This window comes from Semicossyphus pulcher, unplaced genomic scaffold (genome assembly GCF_022749685.1).
Source record: "Semicossyphus pulcher isolate SPU_LCO1_2020_fin unplaced genomic scaffold, fSemPul1.0.p SCAF_5, whole genome shotgun sequence".
Classification (NCBI taxonomy): Eukaryota; Metazoa; Chordata; class Actinopteri; order Labriformes; family Labridae; genus Semicossyphus; species Semicossyphus pulcher.
In genome coordinates this window covers 20,587,345-20,608,555 of record NW_027211726.1, presented here as the reverse complement: position 1 = coordinate 20,608,555, position 21,211 = coordinate 20,587,345, and the positions used below count along the sequence as shown (strand labels likewise).

The 21,211-nt window shown below is 41.0% G+C and overlaps 1 protein-coding gene across 1 annotated transcript in view; it reads right to left on the bottom strand.

Moving 5' to 3' along the window:
- adgrb2 (adhesion G protein-coupled receptor B2) overlaps positions 1-21,211 on the bottom strand; it is a 258,721-nt gene that overhangs the window by 176,622 nt on the left and 60,888 nt on the right. The window contains exon 2 of the mRNA XM_069681026.1: positions 4,111-5,014. Coding sequence (XP_069537127.1) covers positions 4,111-4,999 — 889 coding nt within the window. The 5' untranslated portion in view covers positions 5,000-5,014. The remainder of the gene's footprint in view (positions 1-4,110; positions 5,015-21,211) is intronic.

Sequence of the window (21,211 nt, the reverse complement as noted above, 5' to 3'; positions counted from 1 at the left end):
ACCAACTGAATTTCTTGTTATCGGTTCATTTAGGCAGAAAGCAAACCAAGACAGGGAGGGAGGCGTAGCCGAGAGATCAATACAAGGAAAATGCTACCACGCTGAGAAGAAGAAAATTAGTGAAAATGAGAAGGTGATACACAGCGGTGTGTTTGTTTTTGCTGCAAACACTTTCCTTGTCAGTTAGGATGGGGTTTGATTGACAGGTGAACCAGGGGAACTGTTTTTTCCTCTCTCTCTCTCTTCCGAGCAGGCCTGACACTCAGTCATACGTCTCAGGAGCTCCGAAAACTGAGTGTGCGTGTGTGTGTGTATGTTGCAGTGATTATATATGGTTTCTACGACTTGCATCATGAGCGAGGCAGAATTTAACCATGTTGGTTTAGTGCGAGAATGTTGGCCTTAAAGTTGATTTGCGTAATTATGCAATGCAGGTCATGTGCAAACTTTTTTTGGGTCAAAATAGGCGAGTGGAAGCTTTAAATTAGATGTGCGATAAAAGTGCTTTGAGGCAAAAGATACTTTTGCAACTTTTCGGAAAATTTGGTTTTCATTTCTGCACTGCACCTCAATGGAGTTGCATGTATAAAATATGTCAAGCTGTCCTTTTGTCTGTAGGCCATCGCTCCATTTACCTCTTGTGTAAATCACCGACAGTTTTTCTTAAACCTGTCAAGCCACAGATGTGTTTAAAGGTTGTATATTGTGTGTAATATTTAATGCGTGAGACTGTCAGCTTGTTTGATAAAAGGGAGATTTGCTTTAGAACGTCTGTAACGCTACAGAGTGATGTAGGTAAAGACAGGTACATGTATCATCTCCATGTGAAATTAAAGCAAGCACTAAGTAAATAAGTAAGAAACAGCAAACTTGTGTTATAAACCACATTTCTGCTTGCATTGCCCCTTAATACCCACTTTATATGGAAATGAGACAACATTTGTTAAACCCTGTTTTACATAGATATGTGGTACAAACCTGCGCCGTGTCATAGACTAATACATTCATATATTTGATGGACAGAGACCCAAAGGACCTCTATTGCTAAAATTAAAAACATACATATGGATTGGAATACAGCGTCACATTACAGACTCCACCGAACAAACCATTTACAAGTCTACTTTTATATAAATGATCCCTTTCAGTCCATTTGGGAGGAAGAAATACAAACAGGCCTCTCCTTGATTATTGACAGATTCAATGGTGCAGAAAAATGACGTCCTTTCAGGTCACTTAAGCCATGCAAATGTAATTTGTTCCCTGTAGCTGTCATGCATACCTATAATAAAGATGCATTATCCTGAAGAAACCCTTCCTCGGCTGCAGGCACAGAGACTGCCGAGGTTTATGCCGATACAGAAATAATACAAAGAGCCGAGGGAAGGTCAGTCGGTATGAGGACGAATAAATCGCTATTGTCCATTACAGCCTCAATGGCAATGGGCGGATAAAACATTTTGCTCAGTTTTTCAGGATTCAGATTCAGGCGAAACTTACCTCCAGGTTAGATTAAAGTTAATTATTTGCTTATCGCTATTTCTATAAATGATTATGTATAATTAAAATCTTCAAAACACAAGGATTACCTTAGTGCATTGAGGCATATTGATATTTCAGAGACCAGGATGATAGAAAGCTACAGTTCTCCGGCTATTATTCTACATTTTGTATTCAGTCAGATTACAAATGACTTTCTATTAAGAGTACGTGCACAGGGATGCATTATTCTGTTAACACTTCTGCCCACGGCTCCATAGTTTTGATCTTTATCTGGCTGAAAGACTCAAGATCAACAATGAATGAATGACTCTGTGAAGATGCTCGGCCTTGGATAAGTGACTGTGCTCTGTGAAAAGACATTCAGTTTGATTCAATTCAATTCATTTCAATTCAATTCAATAGCCATGCTGGCCTGACGTTTGACATGTCGCCATGACACAATTACACCCACAGACATTCCAAAACAAAGTGCAAATTTTACTTTTACTTACAAATTAAGTTTGCATCAATATATCAGAGATCCTTTTGAAACTTTTTCTTCTATTTTTTTTAAAACCCGATGACGAGATTTAATGTAAAATACCAAAACAATTACCGGCACATTAACGGCAGCTGGGGCCAAGACTCGCAAACCTTGTGATTGGTGGATGACCCGGTGTGTACCCTGAACCACAGCCGCCCAGTAAAATTCAAAACGGTTGTAGTTGCTTCTGTAGAGCCTTTTTTTGGTTGGGAGTTGTGCCCTTTTTAAAAAGTTCACAGTTATGATAGACGGAAACTACAGGGGGGATGTTGCAACAAAGGTCCCTGGCAAGAACTACCGGGATGTTGCGAAGATATGGCATGTGTCCTAAGGCCAACACGTATTTCCTTGCTTCGACTTGCGTCAATAAAAAAAAAACAAGCTTTTTTTTTATCTACAGTGAAAACAAAGAGCTGCAAGAAGGGGTGCACACTCAAAACTTAAGAAAAAGATTGAGAGAGGGAGACGGGGAGAGATGTGGGAGGCATAAAAGCTTTGTTTTCAAGAGTCTCTGACTCAGCGAGGGCGCAAGTGTTTGTCTTTTAGTGAATAGAGAAATGGGGCAGCAGAGAAAACAGGATGGAGGCGAGATTCTGGCTCTCTGACAGCATGGTGTTGGGTTTACAGTAATTCTGATATTATAGGGTAATTAGGACATTGGGGAATTGGTTTGAGAAAGACGGCTTTGCAGACACAAAGGCATGCAAACACTTCTTCAGAGTATCTTCTCATCAAGGGTCTTCCCGCGGTCCACAGCGCATCTGTGCGAGTTGTGAGTCATCCCTCATAGAGTGACCAGCAGCTTACCAATATGTATGCATCATTGGTGTCTTTGAGGTGAGATTCAGGAGAGCTAACAGAGCTTCCAGGCAATTGGCATATGTTTCGTATCACCCTGATACTGCGGTATCAATTTAGGGAGCAGGGCTTTTCTTTTGGCTTTCGTCTCAAGCAACAGTGCTTCGGTCCAAGTCTTCCTTGATCCTCCTACGCCATGCTTCTTCCTCTGCGCCCCCCCTCTTTCTCCCTTTCTGGGAATATGAGATGATAACACCCCCCCTCTGCTGATTAAATCCAGTGAACGATAACCTTCCCGTCAGCAAGGTAAGACTCTCTCCCTAGAGCTTGGGGTATGTGTGTTAGTGTGTTTTCCAAGGCAGGCCGAGTCTTGCAATAAGAAAACTGAAGACCGGCCTCTAATTAGAGCTGTTCACTCTGCAAACATGCCTATAATCCACCCAAAGGAATATGATTACATAATTCATTGAACCACGAGACAAAACACAATGTTTCTGTCTCCACGTTCACTGCTAGATCATCTAATTGAATTGCATTAAAGGAAATACTCTGGTGGTAACGTGATGGACTGAAATGGTTGATAAAGCTTTCGCACAAGCACTTCTCAGTCTGTGTATGAATAAAACACTCATGTATGATGCTTACAAGCACACCACACACAATCATCACACACATAGATTCATGCAGATGTTCATATGCATACATATTCCCATGTGCTACTGCGCAAAGGAAATGTGGTCTTCGTGTTCAATCCACTGTGAATGACCATGCGCACATACAGTTTGTGTGCATTGGTGTCAAATCTCATCTTCTCTTAACATTGTCAACGGGCTTTACTCACACACACACGTTTACACACACAATTATGCACAGCGTTGAAACTGAGGTCCGTAAGCCACACCTCTTGGCCACATGAGGGAATCGCTAAAATATAGATCACAGGGCTGAATTTCTGACAGTAATTTACAAATCTTTTGATGGAAGGTTTAAGGGCCTCCCTTTGAACTGCTTCGTTTTTTAATTAAAGGCCAACAAACAAAATTCAAATAATAAATTCTCTGTCAAGCAGAGGCGGAGGCGACCTCCCAGAGGTGGTATCAAACGGCAGGATAATAAGTCAAGTTTTCTTGTCTGTTCGAGACTGCAAGCTGAGTACACAAGTGAACTACTGTCTGTGTATGGTTGAATTATTTTCTGTAGTTTAAAAACAAGAGAATAATATGCCTTGAAGAACCATATTCTAGCGGGTTGTGTCAAAAGTGTGCTCTTCTGTAATATGGTCCTACCTTGTCGGACATCTCTGGGAGCTATGGCGATTGCATCGTTTGAATGCAGCTCAGTGACACAGCAGTCATCAGGAACCACTGAACCATTGCTGAAACTGTGAGGTGTCTCGGGAAGTAATGGAATAGGTGGCGCCATGATGTTGTGGTTTGGACAGATACATCCTGTCTGGGTCATGCCGCAACCATCTCCGTCAGAAATCTCCTGGTCTCCATTGTGTCCCGTGCGTAAACACTCCTCAAACCATCGGCAGAGCACGCCGCAGGTAAACTGACTGGAGTTCTCGTTGTTGATGAGTAACACCTCCACCAATCTCAGCTCCAGTAATTCCTTAGTTACCTGAGGCTCATCTGCAGCTGGATGTCTCGTTAGACATAGTTGGACAAAGTTCTTATCGAACTGTAGGAAAGAGTATGGTCCATCTGAGTTGCTTTGACTGCCACAAAGATCGATTACTTCCTGATCCCTGACAGTGACAGTCTGTAACGGAAGGGGACAGCTTTGATTTGCCTGGTGGTGGTCAAGGGAAAGTAGCATGGGGGAGTGTGTCCGGCAGATGACAGGGTGGCGGGTGAAGCGGAGGTAGAGGGAGTACTTGGTGGGATCTGGGTTTTCAAGGGACCAGGAACAGCCTGGCGCCCTGGAGGGGAAGAGCTCCCTTAGGGAGAAAGAGCCATAGAGCACCCCGGCTACGAGGCTGGAGCATGATGAGGAGATGGGTGAGGGGGCCCCCTCTGCCCCGGTGCTGGGGACGTCACCGGCAGCCCCATAGGCAGCCTCAGCCAGGGCAGAGAGAGGAGCTAGAGCGAGGGCAGACAAGGCAGCCAGGGCCCCAGCCACAGCCAGGAGAGAGGACAGCACAGACAGACACACCCCACCAGCAGTGTTCATCCTATGACATTCGTCCTGCAGGGGGAAGAGAGAAGAGAGGGAGGTTAGAGGGAGCTGTACATTGGGCACATCTTGAAATATCTTCAAACACAGCCTGACAAAACCAACAAAACATGGCCAAGAGAAGAACTAATCAATATTCTTGTTTGGACCAAAGAAACGTGTGGTGGGAAATATTTCTGGAGAGAATCATTCTTTGCCTCAGAATATAACACAGCCAAGTTTATGGCAGCAGTTGTCATGAAGTTCTTCTTCAAACAAGCACACACACATGAACTGTCAAAAACACAAACACATCCCTGCTGGGCTGGATTAACAGGGTTGATGACTTGGCTGTTGAGACATGCACTGTGGGGCATGCTCTACCCTTTCCTGCTGTTATGTGCACACAACCACACACACACACACACACACACACAAACGCCTGCTGAGCAGCTCCCCCAAGGCTTCGGCAAACTATTACCATCACCGACACAGTGAGGGTCCGCCAACAGCCTGATTTTGACTCACACAATACACACACACTGATGACAGAAACTATATACAGCATACTGTGTTTGAGTATTTTGCTTGAAACCACTTCAATATCCACTACATTTTTGTATGCCTCTTGTGTCTGCTCCATCACCTGAGATTTTTGAGTGGCTCTGAATAAATGCAGTTTGAGGAGGATGTGTGGGAGACAGGAAATGTTTGAACCACTCTACCGATAACCTCAGAACATGATACCCAGACAACTTTCTCTAAAATATGACTATGCTCTAAAATTCAGCAAATGCCTCAGTGTAACATCACATTTCTACAAGGAGATAAAACTTTATTTACATGTTTATACTTTATATAGCCTACATACAGGCTTGGGGAGTAACGGAACAGCATTACGTAATTAGGATACCAGAAAAAGGCAACTGTATTCCCTTAGTTACAGAAAAAAAGAGGCAATTAGATTACAGATACATGGACTAAAAATGGGGATTACTAGCTGGATAACAATTTTAAAATACATTTGGAAATGAAAACGATATAATACCGAAGATGCTCTATAACATCTGGCGTCTCATTTCTAATCCGTGTGACCGTCTGTGATAATACCACACACCTGCGTGCGCACATTACTACAAGTCTCACAACAGCACTCCTCAAAGTTGCCATCAGCAGTCTATGGTTGCCATGGCCTGTGGTGAAAAACAACGCTTTCACTGGGTGGAAATGGGAGCAACATTGGCGGTACACTGCAAGTCATGCCTTCCTGCTGTGAAAATGCTGTCATTATCCAAGGACTCGACACCCGTCAGCTGCACAGAATTCCAGTTGAAAATGTTAGCCAACCTGTCGTCTTCTACTATTACTACTGAAAAATAGTTGCAGCTGGGGTGGTGTGGGTAAAAACACAAGCCCCAGACTGGAATAAGTTTATGGTAGTTTACTTGAAGTTTGAGTGTGGAGTAGTGTGAACAGCAGACTTAACAAAATACATTTAAATGCTCATAATTACTGCTGTTAATTTAAACGGGCATTTGCACATTACAAAACTATTGAAATGTATTTTCTCATGTCTTTATTTGCAGATTTAGTATTGAAGTAATCAGTGACGTCACTTTAAAATTGTGATACTTGGATTAAGTTACTAATTACAGGTAATTAGTAAGTGTATCAGAATACATTTTTGGAGTAACCCTCCCAGCCCTGCCTACATATATGATAAAGTTTCGCTATTTTTACATTGTTAGTGCAATAACCTGTATCTTAGCTACCAATGTATTTTGACAACAGCATGCTTACATGCTACCATTTGCTGGCCTGTCGGAATCGCCATTGATGAAGTCCAATCTATCCCAAATGTAATTTTAAAAAAGACTACAAAGCCACTCTAGTCTGGTAAAACAGGCTACAACTGTCATGCTAATTCAGTTAGCCTAATTTTAGCAAAATATAGGCCTACAAGGCCTCTACTTTGGCCTCTTCAGTTTTTCTATATCTTGTTTAACTTTATTAAGATAGTTCTAGAAATACGTTACCATTTCAAACATTTCTTTATTGTCCTTTTTCATTAGCATTGTGAAACCACCCAGCTAGGAAATAAACTCTAACATCCTAACCCTTTCTTATTCATTCAATTCAGCAGAAATGCAAGAATGTGAAAGTAGCATTAAATATGAGTTGCAATGCAGCTAACTGCACAGACACCGAGTTAGCATTTAATGGTTGTTTACCTCTAGTTTCCTTTCTAAGTAAGTGAGGCAAGTTAGCTTAAAATGCTAAAAAGAGGAAAAGCCCTTCAAACTTAACATGCTGTTCTCAAACTAACATACTGTTTTGAAGTAAACTATGAGGCTCAGGTTAAATACAAGACCTGCAGCTTTCTGTTACATTAAAAAAAATATGTTACAAATTCAAAATTCACCTGAAACTTTTCCTCAAAATATTGCCAAGCTCACCTGCACCAAGCTAGGCGACAATGTATTCTTTTCTGGCCTGGTTGTACCACCAGCCAAGGTTATTAAACAGGTGACACAAGTGAAAAAAGCTTCTCTATCAAGCATGTGACTTTAGAGCAGGTACTCCACTTCCCTAAGGCCCAGGTTAATGATACACAGCAATAGCCTGCACTTGACAGGATTTATGTAAGTCTGTTAAGGCTCTCCAGCACTGGACATCTTGCCCACAGGGCCTTGGTAAGAGGCTATAGGAACTGTGCTTACTTCGTCATGTCAAGAGGTGACCCCATAGCGGTCTGACAGTAAGAGGCACTTGGGCTTACAGGAGGGAGCTGTTAATGATGGCCAGAAACACATAAAAGGCAGATACAAAAAAAGTGTGTTCCAGGGATCTGTGTAGTGTTAGCGTAGCATGACTCAGCATGGTGACAAACAAAGCAAACTACTCCAAAAATACTTCTCCGACAGCAAGTGTGAGGAAAAGCACACAGTGTGTTTTGTAAAAGGAACAACAGGGACATTTTGTTTATTGTGTGACATGTTGTCTTCAAATACAGCAATTGTTTGTCACCTGTATCTCCTCTGCTAATCCTGCACTCCACTGTTGAAACCAGGAACTGCCAACCTGAACAGCTGCATGGCATTGGATTATAAGGAGGTGCTCCCAGCGAAAGGCGCCAAGTATGGTGGAAGTGAAGGGGTGTTAAGTGTTACTATATTTTAAAACTGCTATTTTTTATTGCATTTTGAATGATTATGTACCTCACTATTATGTATTGATTGGTTTTGTTACTCAGTGGTATGTGCTGGAATACTTTGCAGACCAGGAGTATATCTCCTGTGAGATAATTGATAATTTTCAGATAGTTAAAGTCTATTGGTAGGAACCAGCTGGTATATAAAAGGGGGCTGGTGCTCCTGGTGAGCTTTTGCTTCTATCAGCATTGAATGAAACAGAGTGTGCAGCTCTAAAGGCCTGAATGTGGCATTGTGTAGAGCCATTTCTTTCTATACACTATAAGATACACTATAAGAACCTAAATACTGTTTCCCTTTATTAAAACAATTAATTGTTATGCTACTATCATGTGTGAAGTCAGGTCAGGCCATTTTACGTCAGCCAGGCTTGTTAACCTCATGCGAGTGCATGCACGTCACGATGCTCAGCAGCAGATGGCTCCATGCAGGCCAGAGGCGGCTACAAGTGAAGGACAAGGACTCCACTTATACCCAGGTAAATGTAAGTCAACTTTTCAAGGACTGATCCCTTCTTTTCTGTATCAGTCACATCCACAGTGACTGCCACAGCATTTGGTGAAAGAGTCAAACTATAATTTCATAGCTGTAAAAGTATTTTCTATTGTGAACCAAGAAACTTAGAAAACAATTTAGAATAAAAACAGACAGTTCTCCCTGTTTTTATTGAGAGCACACATAGACTGTTTTTGTCTTGTCTTATTACTGACAGTGCAGAGCGCCAGTCTATCTCTCTCCCACGAAAAGTCAATCTAGCTCGCCCAGCAATATATTTAAATAAAAATGTTCTATAATAAATGTATGTGCTGGTCCCCACACACACGGCAAAAAATATACATATAGATATCATTTTCACTTATTTGAGCAGTAGGTTTTGTTTGTGTGTTGCTTCTACAAAAAATATATTGTTGGTGGGTGAAAATAAACATACTTCGTCATTCTGTTATAGAAAAGAATCTCAAGCAAGCACACCATAAATTATATAATATAGTGTAAGGATGCAAACTTTTGCAGCCAAAACTTGAACCCATCCAAAATCGAAATCCTGGCCCTGCGCACGGCCTGCACTGCAAATATCGCTGCACGTGATCACGTCAGTTTGCACGTGATCATGTCAGTTCCACTGTAAATAAATCACCTGGACTGCAGACTTGAATTCAGCCTCGTTTAGTATCTTAGCCACTCGTCAGTCCTTACATACTGCAATTGTGAAATTGGATGAATAAAAGTTTGATTCACCATGAAAAAATGTACATCTCTTTGGGTTTTAGGCGTTCTGCTCAGTGATTTACAATGCATGAAATGGTTTACTGTCACGCTCAAGGACAATTCACCTACACACATATTTTTTTTTTATGAACACAGATTGCCTTTTGCAGGCATCATATCTGCTACCATGAGGTCATGGGAAGGTTTCTGTAACCACTAGTTCACCCTGCTGTGCAGAACAAAGAGCCTCAGCGTGTAGATGTGGAAAAAAGTGAACATTTTACAGAGGTACAGTGCTGCTCATTCCATCCAAATGAGCAGCACTGTACCTCTGTAGTATGTAGGCTATGTTTCACAAAGAATTTTTTAAAAGGGAGGTTTTTTTCTTTGGAGAGACAGCGGCGAGACAGGTTTGTAAAGCAAAAGTTTTTTTACCCAACAGATAGTACTGAATTTGAGAGGGTAAGAGAGTAATACATTACAGTAACCATTGTTACATCCTATACGGCCTGACCTGGAATTTTTCCCCCCTAGTTCTCCGACTTTCTGTATCCTCACCTCCCTTTTTTAGTGTCAATTTTTTCTCCAGAGGATTCTCACCGGCAATTTTTCACGTGGAACATTTGACATGAAGGGTTTTTAAACAGCGCTAGCTCCGGCTATGGTGACACCTTGACAAATGTATAGCACCGTAAGGCTGAGGGAAGGCTAATGTAGCATGTTGTGAAATATGCCCAAGGACATCATGCTGTCTGACATATAGAAAGGGCTACAGACTCCGCCACTCATGCACCATCTCATACACTCAAACATAGACGCTTTCATAACATCCACAATGACTGCAGACGGGGAGACTTGTCTTTGTAACAATGTGTCACTGAACTGTAAAATCCAGAATTGCATATTTTATATACTTTAGAGCAGAGGTTCTCTAACTATTTCCAAGGACCCCCTCATAATTGTAATACCGATTACGCATATGTTTGCTACCATAAACACTCTTAGATACCATTGGAACTATTTCCAATGTATATTTCCATTGTATGTTTTTACTCTGTTCCAAGGATAACTGTCACACATTTAACCACCACTGGAAGTATGAGCTCTTGTGCAGTTGTGTGTGGCTTCTTAGCTTCAGCACTCTATTGAGCCACCAAGTAAGAAGCCTTCTGTGCTTTCTCTGAAGTTGTGGCCATATTCACCATCTGTGTTTTCTGGTGGGTGTACTCCTCGCTCTTTCGATGGAAAGAAATCTTTTGCTTTGTCCTTATATTCCGGGTGCTTTGTAATCAGATGTCGCTTTAGTTTGGCTGGCTTCATATCTTCGTTCGCTAGCACCTGAAAACACGTGGCGCATTTTGGTCTCCCATCACTGTTTATAAAACCAAACTATATATACCTGTCGTGATATTTTGTCACTTATTTAGCTAGTTTGGGCTTAGCATCACCTGACCATGTGGACTGATTCAAATATTTCTCCATGCTGGCCAGCTAGCTAGCTGGCTAATAAGCCAAGATAAGAAGCTGCAGGAAGTGTTCGTTGCATCAGTCATATCAGTTTCTATTGGTCCAAAGCTAATGTGGGTGGGAGTAATGGACACAATGTGCTTGTTTCATTGCCGCAAATGGTGCTCATCTGTAGACATTCAGTTTTTTAATGATACAGCACAATTTTATGATTTATTATAAATGTATTATAATTATTCCGCGGACACCCAGGCTATGGTTCGCGGTCCCCCAGGGGTCCCACTTTGAGAACCACTGCTTTAGAGTATGACAGGTAGTAGTTCTGGTGTCCAACTGTAGGTGGAGGTGAATTGTAAGATACATATTGATTGCATTCTACGATTTAAAAACCAACATGTTTAATTTTTATTTTATCGCACAATTAAAAAAGTTAATCTTTCCACAGACGTATCAAAAATGAAGATTTATGGCATTATAGGCCAAACCATGCAAACGTGAAACCTTACGCGCATTTTACGGATGAAAAGAAGTCAGAAGCGTTAAGCAAATTGTTTTTGGGACAATGAACAATGAATATTCATAAAGCCACAGTCTGTGCAGGAGTAGGCCCTAAAGTGCTGTCTTCATGAGGCCATTCTGTCCCACTTCAGTCTAAAACAGCACTTTACTGTGGGCATCCATAAATATTCATTAGCTTTGATGTCTTCCTTCCCCCTTCCACCTTGACATTAATGTTATCACCAAGGATGGCAAAATATGAATATCCCTCACTCCCTGTCGCTCTTCCCTCTCTCTCTCTCCTCTCGGCTCAATCTTCATTTTTTAATGCAGCAAAGTGACAATATGACTCATCTGATTTTTTTTTTCTTCCCTGTAAAATTCATGCGAGAGAGACGAGTGCCGGGACACTCCAGCTCCAGTTTTAAACTACTATCAAGGCACTGAAAGTATCACTGTGCCCACATAAGGGATAATTCCACCAAATATTCATGATACTCTACGATAGCATCAAGTTTTTATGTTTGCTCAAAAGTGTCCCCTGTGTTTCAACTGTTATGCTTCCAAGTATACAGGAGAAACTTTGCAAAACTTTGCTGCTAGATGTAATGTGCTGGTTTTAAGTCGTGTTGCGAGTGAATTTTAAAGAATGTGACCTTACTTTGCTCTACATTTTGAAAAGACGCTGCGATAAAACAATGTTTTGTTTGCTTCTCCTAGACAGTGTGAGCCTGTAAGTTCTCCCTGATGGTAAAAACAAACAGGAAGGATCCCCAATTACTGTGTACTATTCTCCGTGTCTGTCTCTGGAAGCTACTATATGCTGCCATTAAACCACTACGAGAAACCACTAAGACACACACTGAATTATAAAAACCACATTGTTTAAGGATCTCCTTCTTGAGAGAAAATAAATTCAGCTGCTGAACTCACTGTTTATAATGCATACAAGTGCACGTTAATCACCCAATCCTCATGTCTAACCTGTTTCTTACAAACATAATTTAATCCCCGGAGAATTATTCCTGCCTTGAGATAAACCACAAAATTATCTCCTTATTTCGTTTGTCAGAATCAGAATCGGGTTTATTACCAAGAAGGTTCGCACATACAAGGGATTAGTCTTGGTGTTGTGTTGACAATTAAGTAGTTCTTATGGCTCCCTCTGAATAGGCTGGAAAACATTTGTAACACGAGGGTAACAATATAAAATACAAAGTTTGAAGAGGTATATTAAAAATAATGCTAAAAGAAATGTCTTTAAAGTCATTTCTGTGTGGAGTTTGCATGTTAGGATAATTGGTGACTCTAAATTGCCCGTAGGTGTGAATGTGAGCATGAAAGGTTGTGTGTCTCTGTGTCAGCCCTGTGATTGACTGGTGGCCAGTCCAGGGTGTAGCCCTCCTCTCGCCCAATGACTGGGACAGGCTCCAGATTCCCCTAATTGAATCTGACTTTTTTTTTTTTTTACATTGAAACCAAACCGTTACTTTGTAATTTGACTGGTGATTTCGGTATAAACATCCAGTTTGGATTACAGTTTTAGTTAAAGTTGTAATCTCAAAGATCTCAGTTTCGTTCTCTTTGGCGGCACCTCATGGAGATAAACGGTAATTGCGGGAGCACACATCTCAGATATCCAGACAGTGTTGCATGTGTGACATCCACTGTAGTAACTCTTGATTTTCCTCGCTGACGGTCGCTTTCCTTTTTAGACTGTTTGAGCGTCTAATTTTTTTCTTTTTCGTTGGATTTTCACTTGAAAGTTGTTGAAGTTGTCTGAAGTTGTTTCTGTAGTCATCTATCTTTTCTTTGTTTGTTCAGCCATAGTAGATTACTGTTTACTCGCAACACTTGCAGAGACCAGAAAAACAGCAGCTTAGCTCCGCTTACCCTCTCTGGCAGACCAACCACTGCTGGGTGATGGAAAACGAGTCACTAACTGGACGCCGCTTGTGATTTTTTTCGCACCAGACACCCAGTCCATAATAATGCAAATTTCAGCAGTGGGCCATAGGCTCAATCACCATCATGTGACCTCATTCGGCGATAGATAGTGACTTTACAGACATTTATTTCATTGAAAATCTTCAGGATTATTACTTTTATTACAAAACAGGGACTGCTGTGTCTCAGAGGTAGGGCGGGTCGTCCACCAATTCAAAGGTTAGTCATTTGATCCCTGGCTCCTCCAGGCCTCATGTCAAAGTGTCCTTGGGCAAGACACTTAATGCCAAATTGCTCCCAGTGGAATAGCAATTGGATTGAACTAGTGTGTTAATGATATTATATAACATCTGGATGGTCATGTTGGCAGATTATGAATTTGGTATATAGTCGTGTATAAGAGCTATATAAGTGCAACTGGCTATCTTTCAGCCTTACGGCCATTTTGGCTGTTTGAGCCGCCAGCTGCAAACAGAACATTGACTCATATCAATCCTTCCCATTATCTAAACCGCCTACCCTGTTTAGGGCCGCGGGACAGGTTGTCGTCGATCCCAGCTGTCATTGGGCGAGAGGCGGGGTACACCCTGGACCGATCGCCAGTCAATCACAAACATTGACGAGCACTGCATATTTCAGTTCTAATAGTATTTACATTCATGTTAAATGAAAATGTCTAAGATGAACTGCTCCGAACCGCTAGTACCTTCCAGTAAACTCTCATTCTTGTGGAATAGCAGAGTGAAATAGCTTTTGGGCCTTAGACTTAATAATATCCCCGGGTAGGGTGCTTCTGTTTTGGGAGAAGCATTTCTGTGGGGTTGCAATTGAGAATCATGACACCCTCTCTTATCTCGCTCTGCCTCCCCCTCTCTGCCTCGCTTCCCCCCTCCTAATCTCTCATTCTAAGCACAGACATCTAAGTGCACTGTGGCAGAGAATGCTATTGTCTGATTTATTGATGTGGAGTATTTCTCTCATTTGCAGCCCTCAGTGGAGATCAGCATGTGGGCTAAACAATGCACACTGACTAAAAGCATGCACATTCACACACATGCCAGCCACACACACACACACGTTTGAATGCTCACTCGATTTCATCAAAAATTCAAGGCTGCATTCTGATGGCGAGTGTTTGGTGTTCGCTGCTGATTATAAAATCATGAAACGTTCGTCTTTTGCTCTCTTGCCTTGCAGCGGAAAAAATCCTCACTTCTAACCTCTCTCATCTTTAGCTTCAACCCTTCAGAAACCTCATCCATCCTCAAAGCAAAACTTAATTTATTTACCCATGTCTACGCACATCCATGTCTGCAAGTCGTTTTATCTGGATAAGATCTTTTTGGATGTAAACCAGGAAGCAATGTTGTTGAAGCGATTTAGCCCGCTTGACATTTTTTTTTAGAAGTCAGTATTCAGTTTGTCCTTTTATCAAGCTCACTCCAGCGCACCATCAACTCACTCTGCCTTATCAGTTATTAACAAATGGCAGCGAGCAGAGAGCGTCTCATGCTGTGAAAAGAGACAGCGGTACTAAACCCCTCAATCACAGCAAAGGGCATTTTTTTCTGCAGGCGCTACACACGTGCGCCCCCATACATATTCAAACAGTCATGTCAGCCTGACATGTGACATGTGTGGTGATGGAAGAACAAGGCATAAATCATAAGTGTGTGATGGAACCGCTACGGGAATTAATCATGCATATGAAACCAGGTGCAGGATTGGGTCAACAGATGACACAGATACAGGGGATTTAACTGGGGAAAAAGGACTCCCTGTGCAACAGTTTAACAGTTTTCAAGCATGTGATGGCAGGTTGGGATGTCAGTGTGATGTAGCTGAGACTACAGTGGAGTCTGAATGCAGAAAAGTATGCATTATGAAACAGATAGTAGCTATTGCAGTAGCTGTGTTGCCACTAAGGGGGTAGGGGTGGATTTGCATAAGACTCATTCTATCTTCTATTATACTAAAATGATTTAAATGTACATTGTAAGTGAGGTTATGATGGTAGGAGACAAAAGACAGGGACATTCCCTGCGTCTGTTTGGAGCGTCGGCCTGCCAACGATGGAAAGCTGCAAAACTGAATGGAAACATGTCCGAGGCTGTTACGTCCGTGCATGGAGGAAAATGTTGGAGAAACGGAGCGGGGGCGATCTCAGAATTAACCTCCTCGAGTGTCGCCATGTCTGTTGTTTACACCCCGCACATACAGTAGTTGCGTACGTCCTGAGCTCTCTGGTGTGCCCTCTAGAGGTATCCTCCAGTAACACTCGTAGTGCATAGACAAGTTTGTGAACAATTCAGTTCATGACGCAGCCGGTTGTGTACGCGAACGCCAAGCAGCAAGTATATCTCTGGCCTTAAAGGAAAGCAAGCAATCATGTGATATACAGATGACAATAATAAGAAATAACAACTACATACACCTTTCACTTATAGATAAGACTTTGTATTGTGTAATTGCGCAACAACAAAACAACAAAACCACACAGGTTGTGTATCAGTATGAATGGTGAGAATAAAATGAAAATTGCAGGGTGAAATTGCACACTATGAGAAGTGATTTGGCACCTTTTTAACAACCTAATAGCTAGCTCAAGCAAGATTGAAATATTACTCAATACCTAACACGCCATCACCAGAGACCAAAAGAGGAGTGGATCATCAAAAATCCACTGGAAACAACCCGACCAACCATCATTTTGGTCAAAAGATGACATTCAGCCAGTGATGTTGCTCAGAAAATTGCACATTTATTTTAGAAGTGCTAGTTATTTTGCAGATTGCAAATCATAGGACTTAGGACACAAGCAAATGGTTAGGCACAAAGTGCTGGAGAAAGAGCCTGAAAGTAGTGCACTTTTTAATAATTGATTGAATAAAAGATTGGTTTGGTAAGTGTGACACTGGGAATAAAAAATGTGATCACTGTCTCAACAAATGGGTGTCCTGCAGAGTATGACTCTGTTTCCTTAGGGTGGTCTAAGATCACTCCAGTACACAGTATGTAGCTGAAGAGGGAGAAGTTAAAGGTAGCTTAATCGAAGTTTCATCACAAAAGAAAATAATTGAAAGACAAGATGTTAAGGGTCAAGTAAGTTAAACACAAAATAGAGGGACTAAGGGACTTTATACTTGCATAAAAGGATAAAGAATTCAATGTAAGTAATTGACCATAAAGAAAGTGAACGTAAAAGTAGCAACACAGCAGACTGAAAGAATATATATTACCGCAATTTAAACACTAGATCCATCTATAATCGGCAGCAAAACAAAAACAGACAGTAGAAGCTATGAATATGAGCACTGATTAAACCGGACAGAAATGGCCACCTCTGCTGCCAACACTATCAGGAAGCTATTTTCTGGGAGATTATAAACTCAGTAGCAACCGTTCATCTCATTTTCCATATCCACAGCTATATTATTCTGTGCAGTTTGTGTCATTACCCATACTACACAAACAAACAGAAGGAATGGTAATGTGATATCGTGGTAGGAATTCATTGACATGTCATCTCGCTGTGCTCCAACAAAATTACACCTCATTTGTCAGCGTCAACACTAATATATTTACACACAGAGCTAAAGATTTATTCAATAACTTCAGTGGTAAAACATTTAGTCTCATTATTAGATGGTCTAATAGCCTTTAAAAACAATTTGCTGGCACTGTAGCATTTATTCAATATGTTCCAAATCTGAATTTCAATATTGATCTGGGTTACATTCACAGGGAGATATTGATAATGACGGCCATTAATTTCACATGAGTGAATAAACGATTGTTTGAGAGGAGGGTGAGCAACTGTAAGAAGTGAAGCAATATGTGTAGTGTTTTACTCTCCTGTTTTTCCATTGTCCTGCATAAAAAAGTCCTCCACATTGTATTAATGAATGCACACCAAGGGGTCATTAAGAGGCTTAAGAAGTCCAGTGTCAGGTTTGGGGTTTAACAAGAAGCGGAGAGGACACAGATGCAGACTAAGGATATTAAACACAACTGTAAGTCCAGGTAATTAAATCCAACAATCCAAAAACAGGTTGAACTAAAAGTCCAACAGAAACAGGTGAAAACACAAGTCCAGGTATCTTAAATAAATCCACAGGCGAAAACACAGGCTGCTTGACAAAGGGTTTGACAAAAACTGGCACAGACAGATGGGAAGACAAAGACTAAATCCACTGGGGAGGTGAGGCTAATCAGACGCAGGTGTGACAATCAAAGAGCAGGTGAAAACAATTAGGGCTGGGCACTTAATCAAACAAGCAGGGAAACGCACAAAGGAAGCAAGTAGATCATCACAAGGGTGGTAAACAAAACAGGAAATGCTTACTGAACTACTATATAAATGTAATACAAAACTAAACAAGGATAACTCATGACAACCAGGATGTCAACTAAACCAATAGTGCTTAGGACCTTGGTCAAGGATTGGTCTGGTAAGTGAAAACAATGTTTAAAGTTAATATTTGGTTAAATAGAAATAAACATTTTTTGTAGCTCATTAGAGGAACTCATTCAAAAAATAGAGTGGAAGTTTCCAACAGCACAGCAAAAGGAGCCAAACTCAGGAGTCTGGAGCCAAGTGTAACAAATAAAAGATGCTAGTGGCTAATGTCATCACAGCTCTACTTAGCTAGAAGTCCAGTGTTTAGCAAATCAGTGAAGAGTGCTTCTGTAAGTTCGCTCCTTACTTAAGCTTGTATTCTTTCATGAAGAATATGTGACATGGGCCAAACAACACACTTCCAGCCCCTGTTAGTAACATTCACATGCAACGTTTGGCTAACCGCTATCACAGGCTAACCGTCAGGGTTAGCTACTCCACACAGTGTAGTTTAAAACACTTCACAGCTATAAAATAGCCTAATTATTCATCTTTTAGGCCTATGTACCTAACTTGGAAATATTTAACTTAGAACTAATTTAGCAAAACAGGTCGAACTTGCAGTAGAAGAGCTCATGTAGCTAACAGGCTAATGTAACTTCCTTGGTAGAAGGTAGTGTTGGTAGCATTCCAAAGTTACTTTGAGTTTCCTTTTCTAACTTTGAATCAGCCCCTTCAGTTCACACCCAACACCCATCCTACCCCTGTCGGTGTTACACTCAAATCTTTCCCTTTCAAACAACAGCAGGTGGGAACTCAAATTACTCTGAGAAAAATGACATTTTTATTAGGTTTGTTTTTTTCTACTTAATGAGGTAAATTTAGATAAATGGAAAGTCAAAATGTTTGCACAATAACTAATTTGACATGGCAGTTACAGCCAGCTAGCATGCTATAAAAATGTATTAACTCAAAAGCTAGAGTGCTATAATGCTAATGAATGTGTATCGCTTCACATATAAATGATTTTGCTACTTGTTAGTAGGCTAGAGTAAGGCAGCCATCCTCCTCCTTCTTTGTAGCTCATATCTTGTGCTTTGCAGTAATTTCCACACATTTATACAGAAAACTCTACAATATTTGATCTTTATTTGTGGGAGTCTTGGCTGATCATAGATTTACAGATGCAGAAGCATATGTCAGGTTTGACCCTGAAAACCTCAACACACCCACTCAGGCATAACACCCTTAACCTTGTTGTCACGCTGTGAAAAAAAAACCTAAATGTCACCATCTGTTGAGTGTTTGGACCGCAATCTGATGTGACACATGCGCACACAGTCATATTCCATTGAACTGAAAATGAAGCAGGCCAATTCCTTTGTGCACAGAACACAGTGGCATGTGTACACATGTATGATCTGCATAAATGTGTGTCTTAGAGTGTGTGAGGGAGGGGAGGTTGTCCAATAAGGAGTTGGAAAAGGGCCTTGTAGTATTGTAGTGGGCCCGGGGGGAATTCTGGTTTCATTGTGAAATGGAGAATCACAGACGGAGGAAGAGGGTGAGCGGCGTTCCTCTGCAGCGCGTCCCTGCCAACAGATCAGCTTACACCAGATTTTTCTTTTTTTTCACATGACGACACAGATGTATGGTACGGATCGGAGGTAGAGACGGAAACATTAGCTTAGGTGGAAACTTGGTTCTAATACAAGAATTATTCTATAAATTGTGTTTTAATAGTTCAAAATGTATTTGTGAAATAAAGCACTAAAATTCCTCGAAGTTGCAGCTTGGTGGGAGTGGAAATAGTCTTTTATAAATAGACAGATTTCAAGAAGTTGTAGCTGAGATTCATGTGTCAAATATATGTTAATATTATGAAATGAATGGCCCTGAAATTGTTGCATCTGATTGATAACTTAAAAAAAAGCAAAGAGGAAACAACAGAAATTAAAGTTTACACTGATGCCTCTAATAACAGGCATCTCTCTAATCTGCGCGTCATCAGAATAAACAATAATAAATGTATTGATTTAAGACCTTGAACATGCAACAAAGCCACCAAAATGAGATTTTCATTTCCTCTTAAGGGGAAATCTTGCGAGCAAATGATTAGTTTTCAAGGCAAAATATGTGCACAAATTGATTCCTGCCAATGTAAATAGGAAAAGCTGCGCATCACTGCTCCAATTCCCCTGCTGCAAACCTGATCCTCAATTTGATTAAGGCCTAAAATATTGAAGAACACCACACACCACTTTCCAGGAAAAGCGAAGTCATCTGGATGGAATGAAGGGGGCATTAAAGAAGCTTTTAAGTTCCAAAACTCATTGATTGAGCAGCGAGTGGGCTGCGTGCAGAGACATTCATTAAAAAAGACAATATGTCTCACAAAGCAATAGTGTACTTAATGTAATTGTGGCCTCGGGATGAGGGATAAAAACCAGGCAAAGCAAAATTTATTGTCTGTGTCAACAGAAATATTACAGTTGAAGGAGAAAAATGGGGGGAAATGGGAAGATGGTGTGTTGGAGTCTTTATGCATATTACCTAGGTTGAGTGTACTGCACATGACCACATATATTTGTCAGTGTGTATTTCTGAGCATGACGTTGTTTAAACCATAGACTGTATAAAAAGATGGACAACATGACAGCTCCATAAAAGTGAAGTCAAATCATCTCTATCGCCCCCTCCTGACTGGCTGCAGTATAGGTCATTAAGCCTGCCTCCTCCATGTTAACAGATGGGACATGAGTCAAACTATAAAATCAAAATACACATCAAATAAATGTTTCTCATGCCACAATAGTTAGTACTTATGCTGATTTATGTCCAAGTGTTCATTTTTCTGACAAGTTTATTTTTAATTAGTTATTTGATGCTGTCAAAATGCTGATTGACAGCTCTGTTGACAAATACGGCTCCTGCAGCCGTTCTGTTTCGGATTAGCAGAGTAGTACAATCACTACAGTCATTGAAGTTTACATATCTGTGAACGTCTGCTTCAGACCAACACAAGAAGCTGTTTTGCTGTTAAACACACCGGCGTGCGAGATCCTTGCGTTTCTTTCAGTAAGTTAAGTGTGTGTTTTGGTTAGCGGAAGTGGCTACCGTGGCTCTACCCGCTGATCTCTACTACGCAACTCAGGCTCCAAATGACGTCACCATCGCAAGATGGCAGCGCCTATCACGGGGGGTGTTTTGGCTTCAATTCTGTACAATGAGACCAGATGGAGACGCGTTGTCCATCTATGCAGTCATTGGTTTGAACTAGTAAACCAACGGAGAGTAGTTACATACATCAACACAGGGGCAAGGCATCGGCAGACCAGAATCCGTATAGAATTTATAGAATGGTCTATGATCTATATCATCATTTTACTGTTTTCATAACCTTTTTAATTTTTTTACATTAATTTTAAACTGTTATTTAAAAGGTAAAACACATCCCAGAGCATTGTTCCCATTGTTGCCAACAAGACCCAAGTACGATCTAAACCTTCTTCAAAAGCATACTTGCACGCTGACTGTGTGCCACAATACATATGTCAT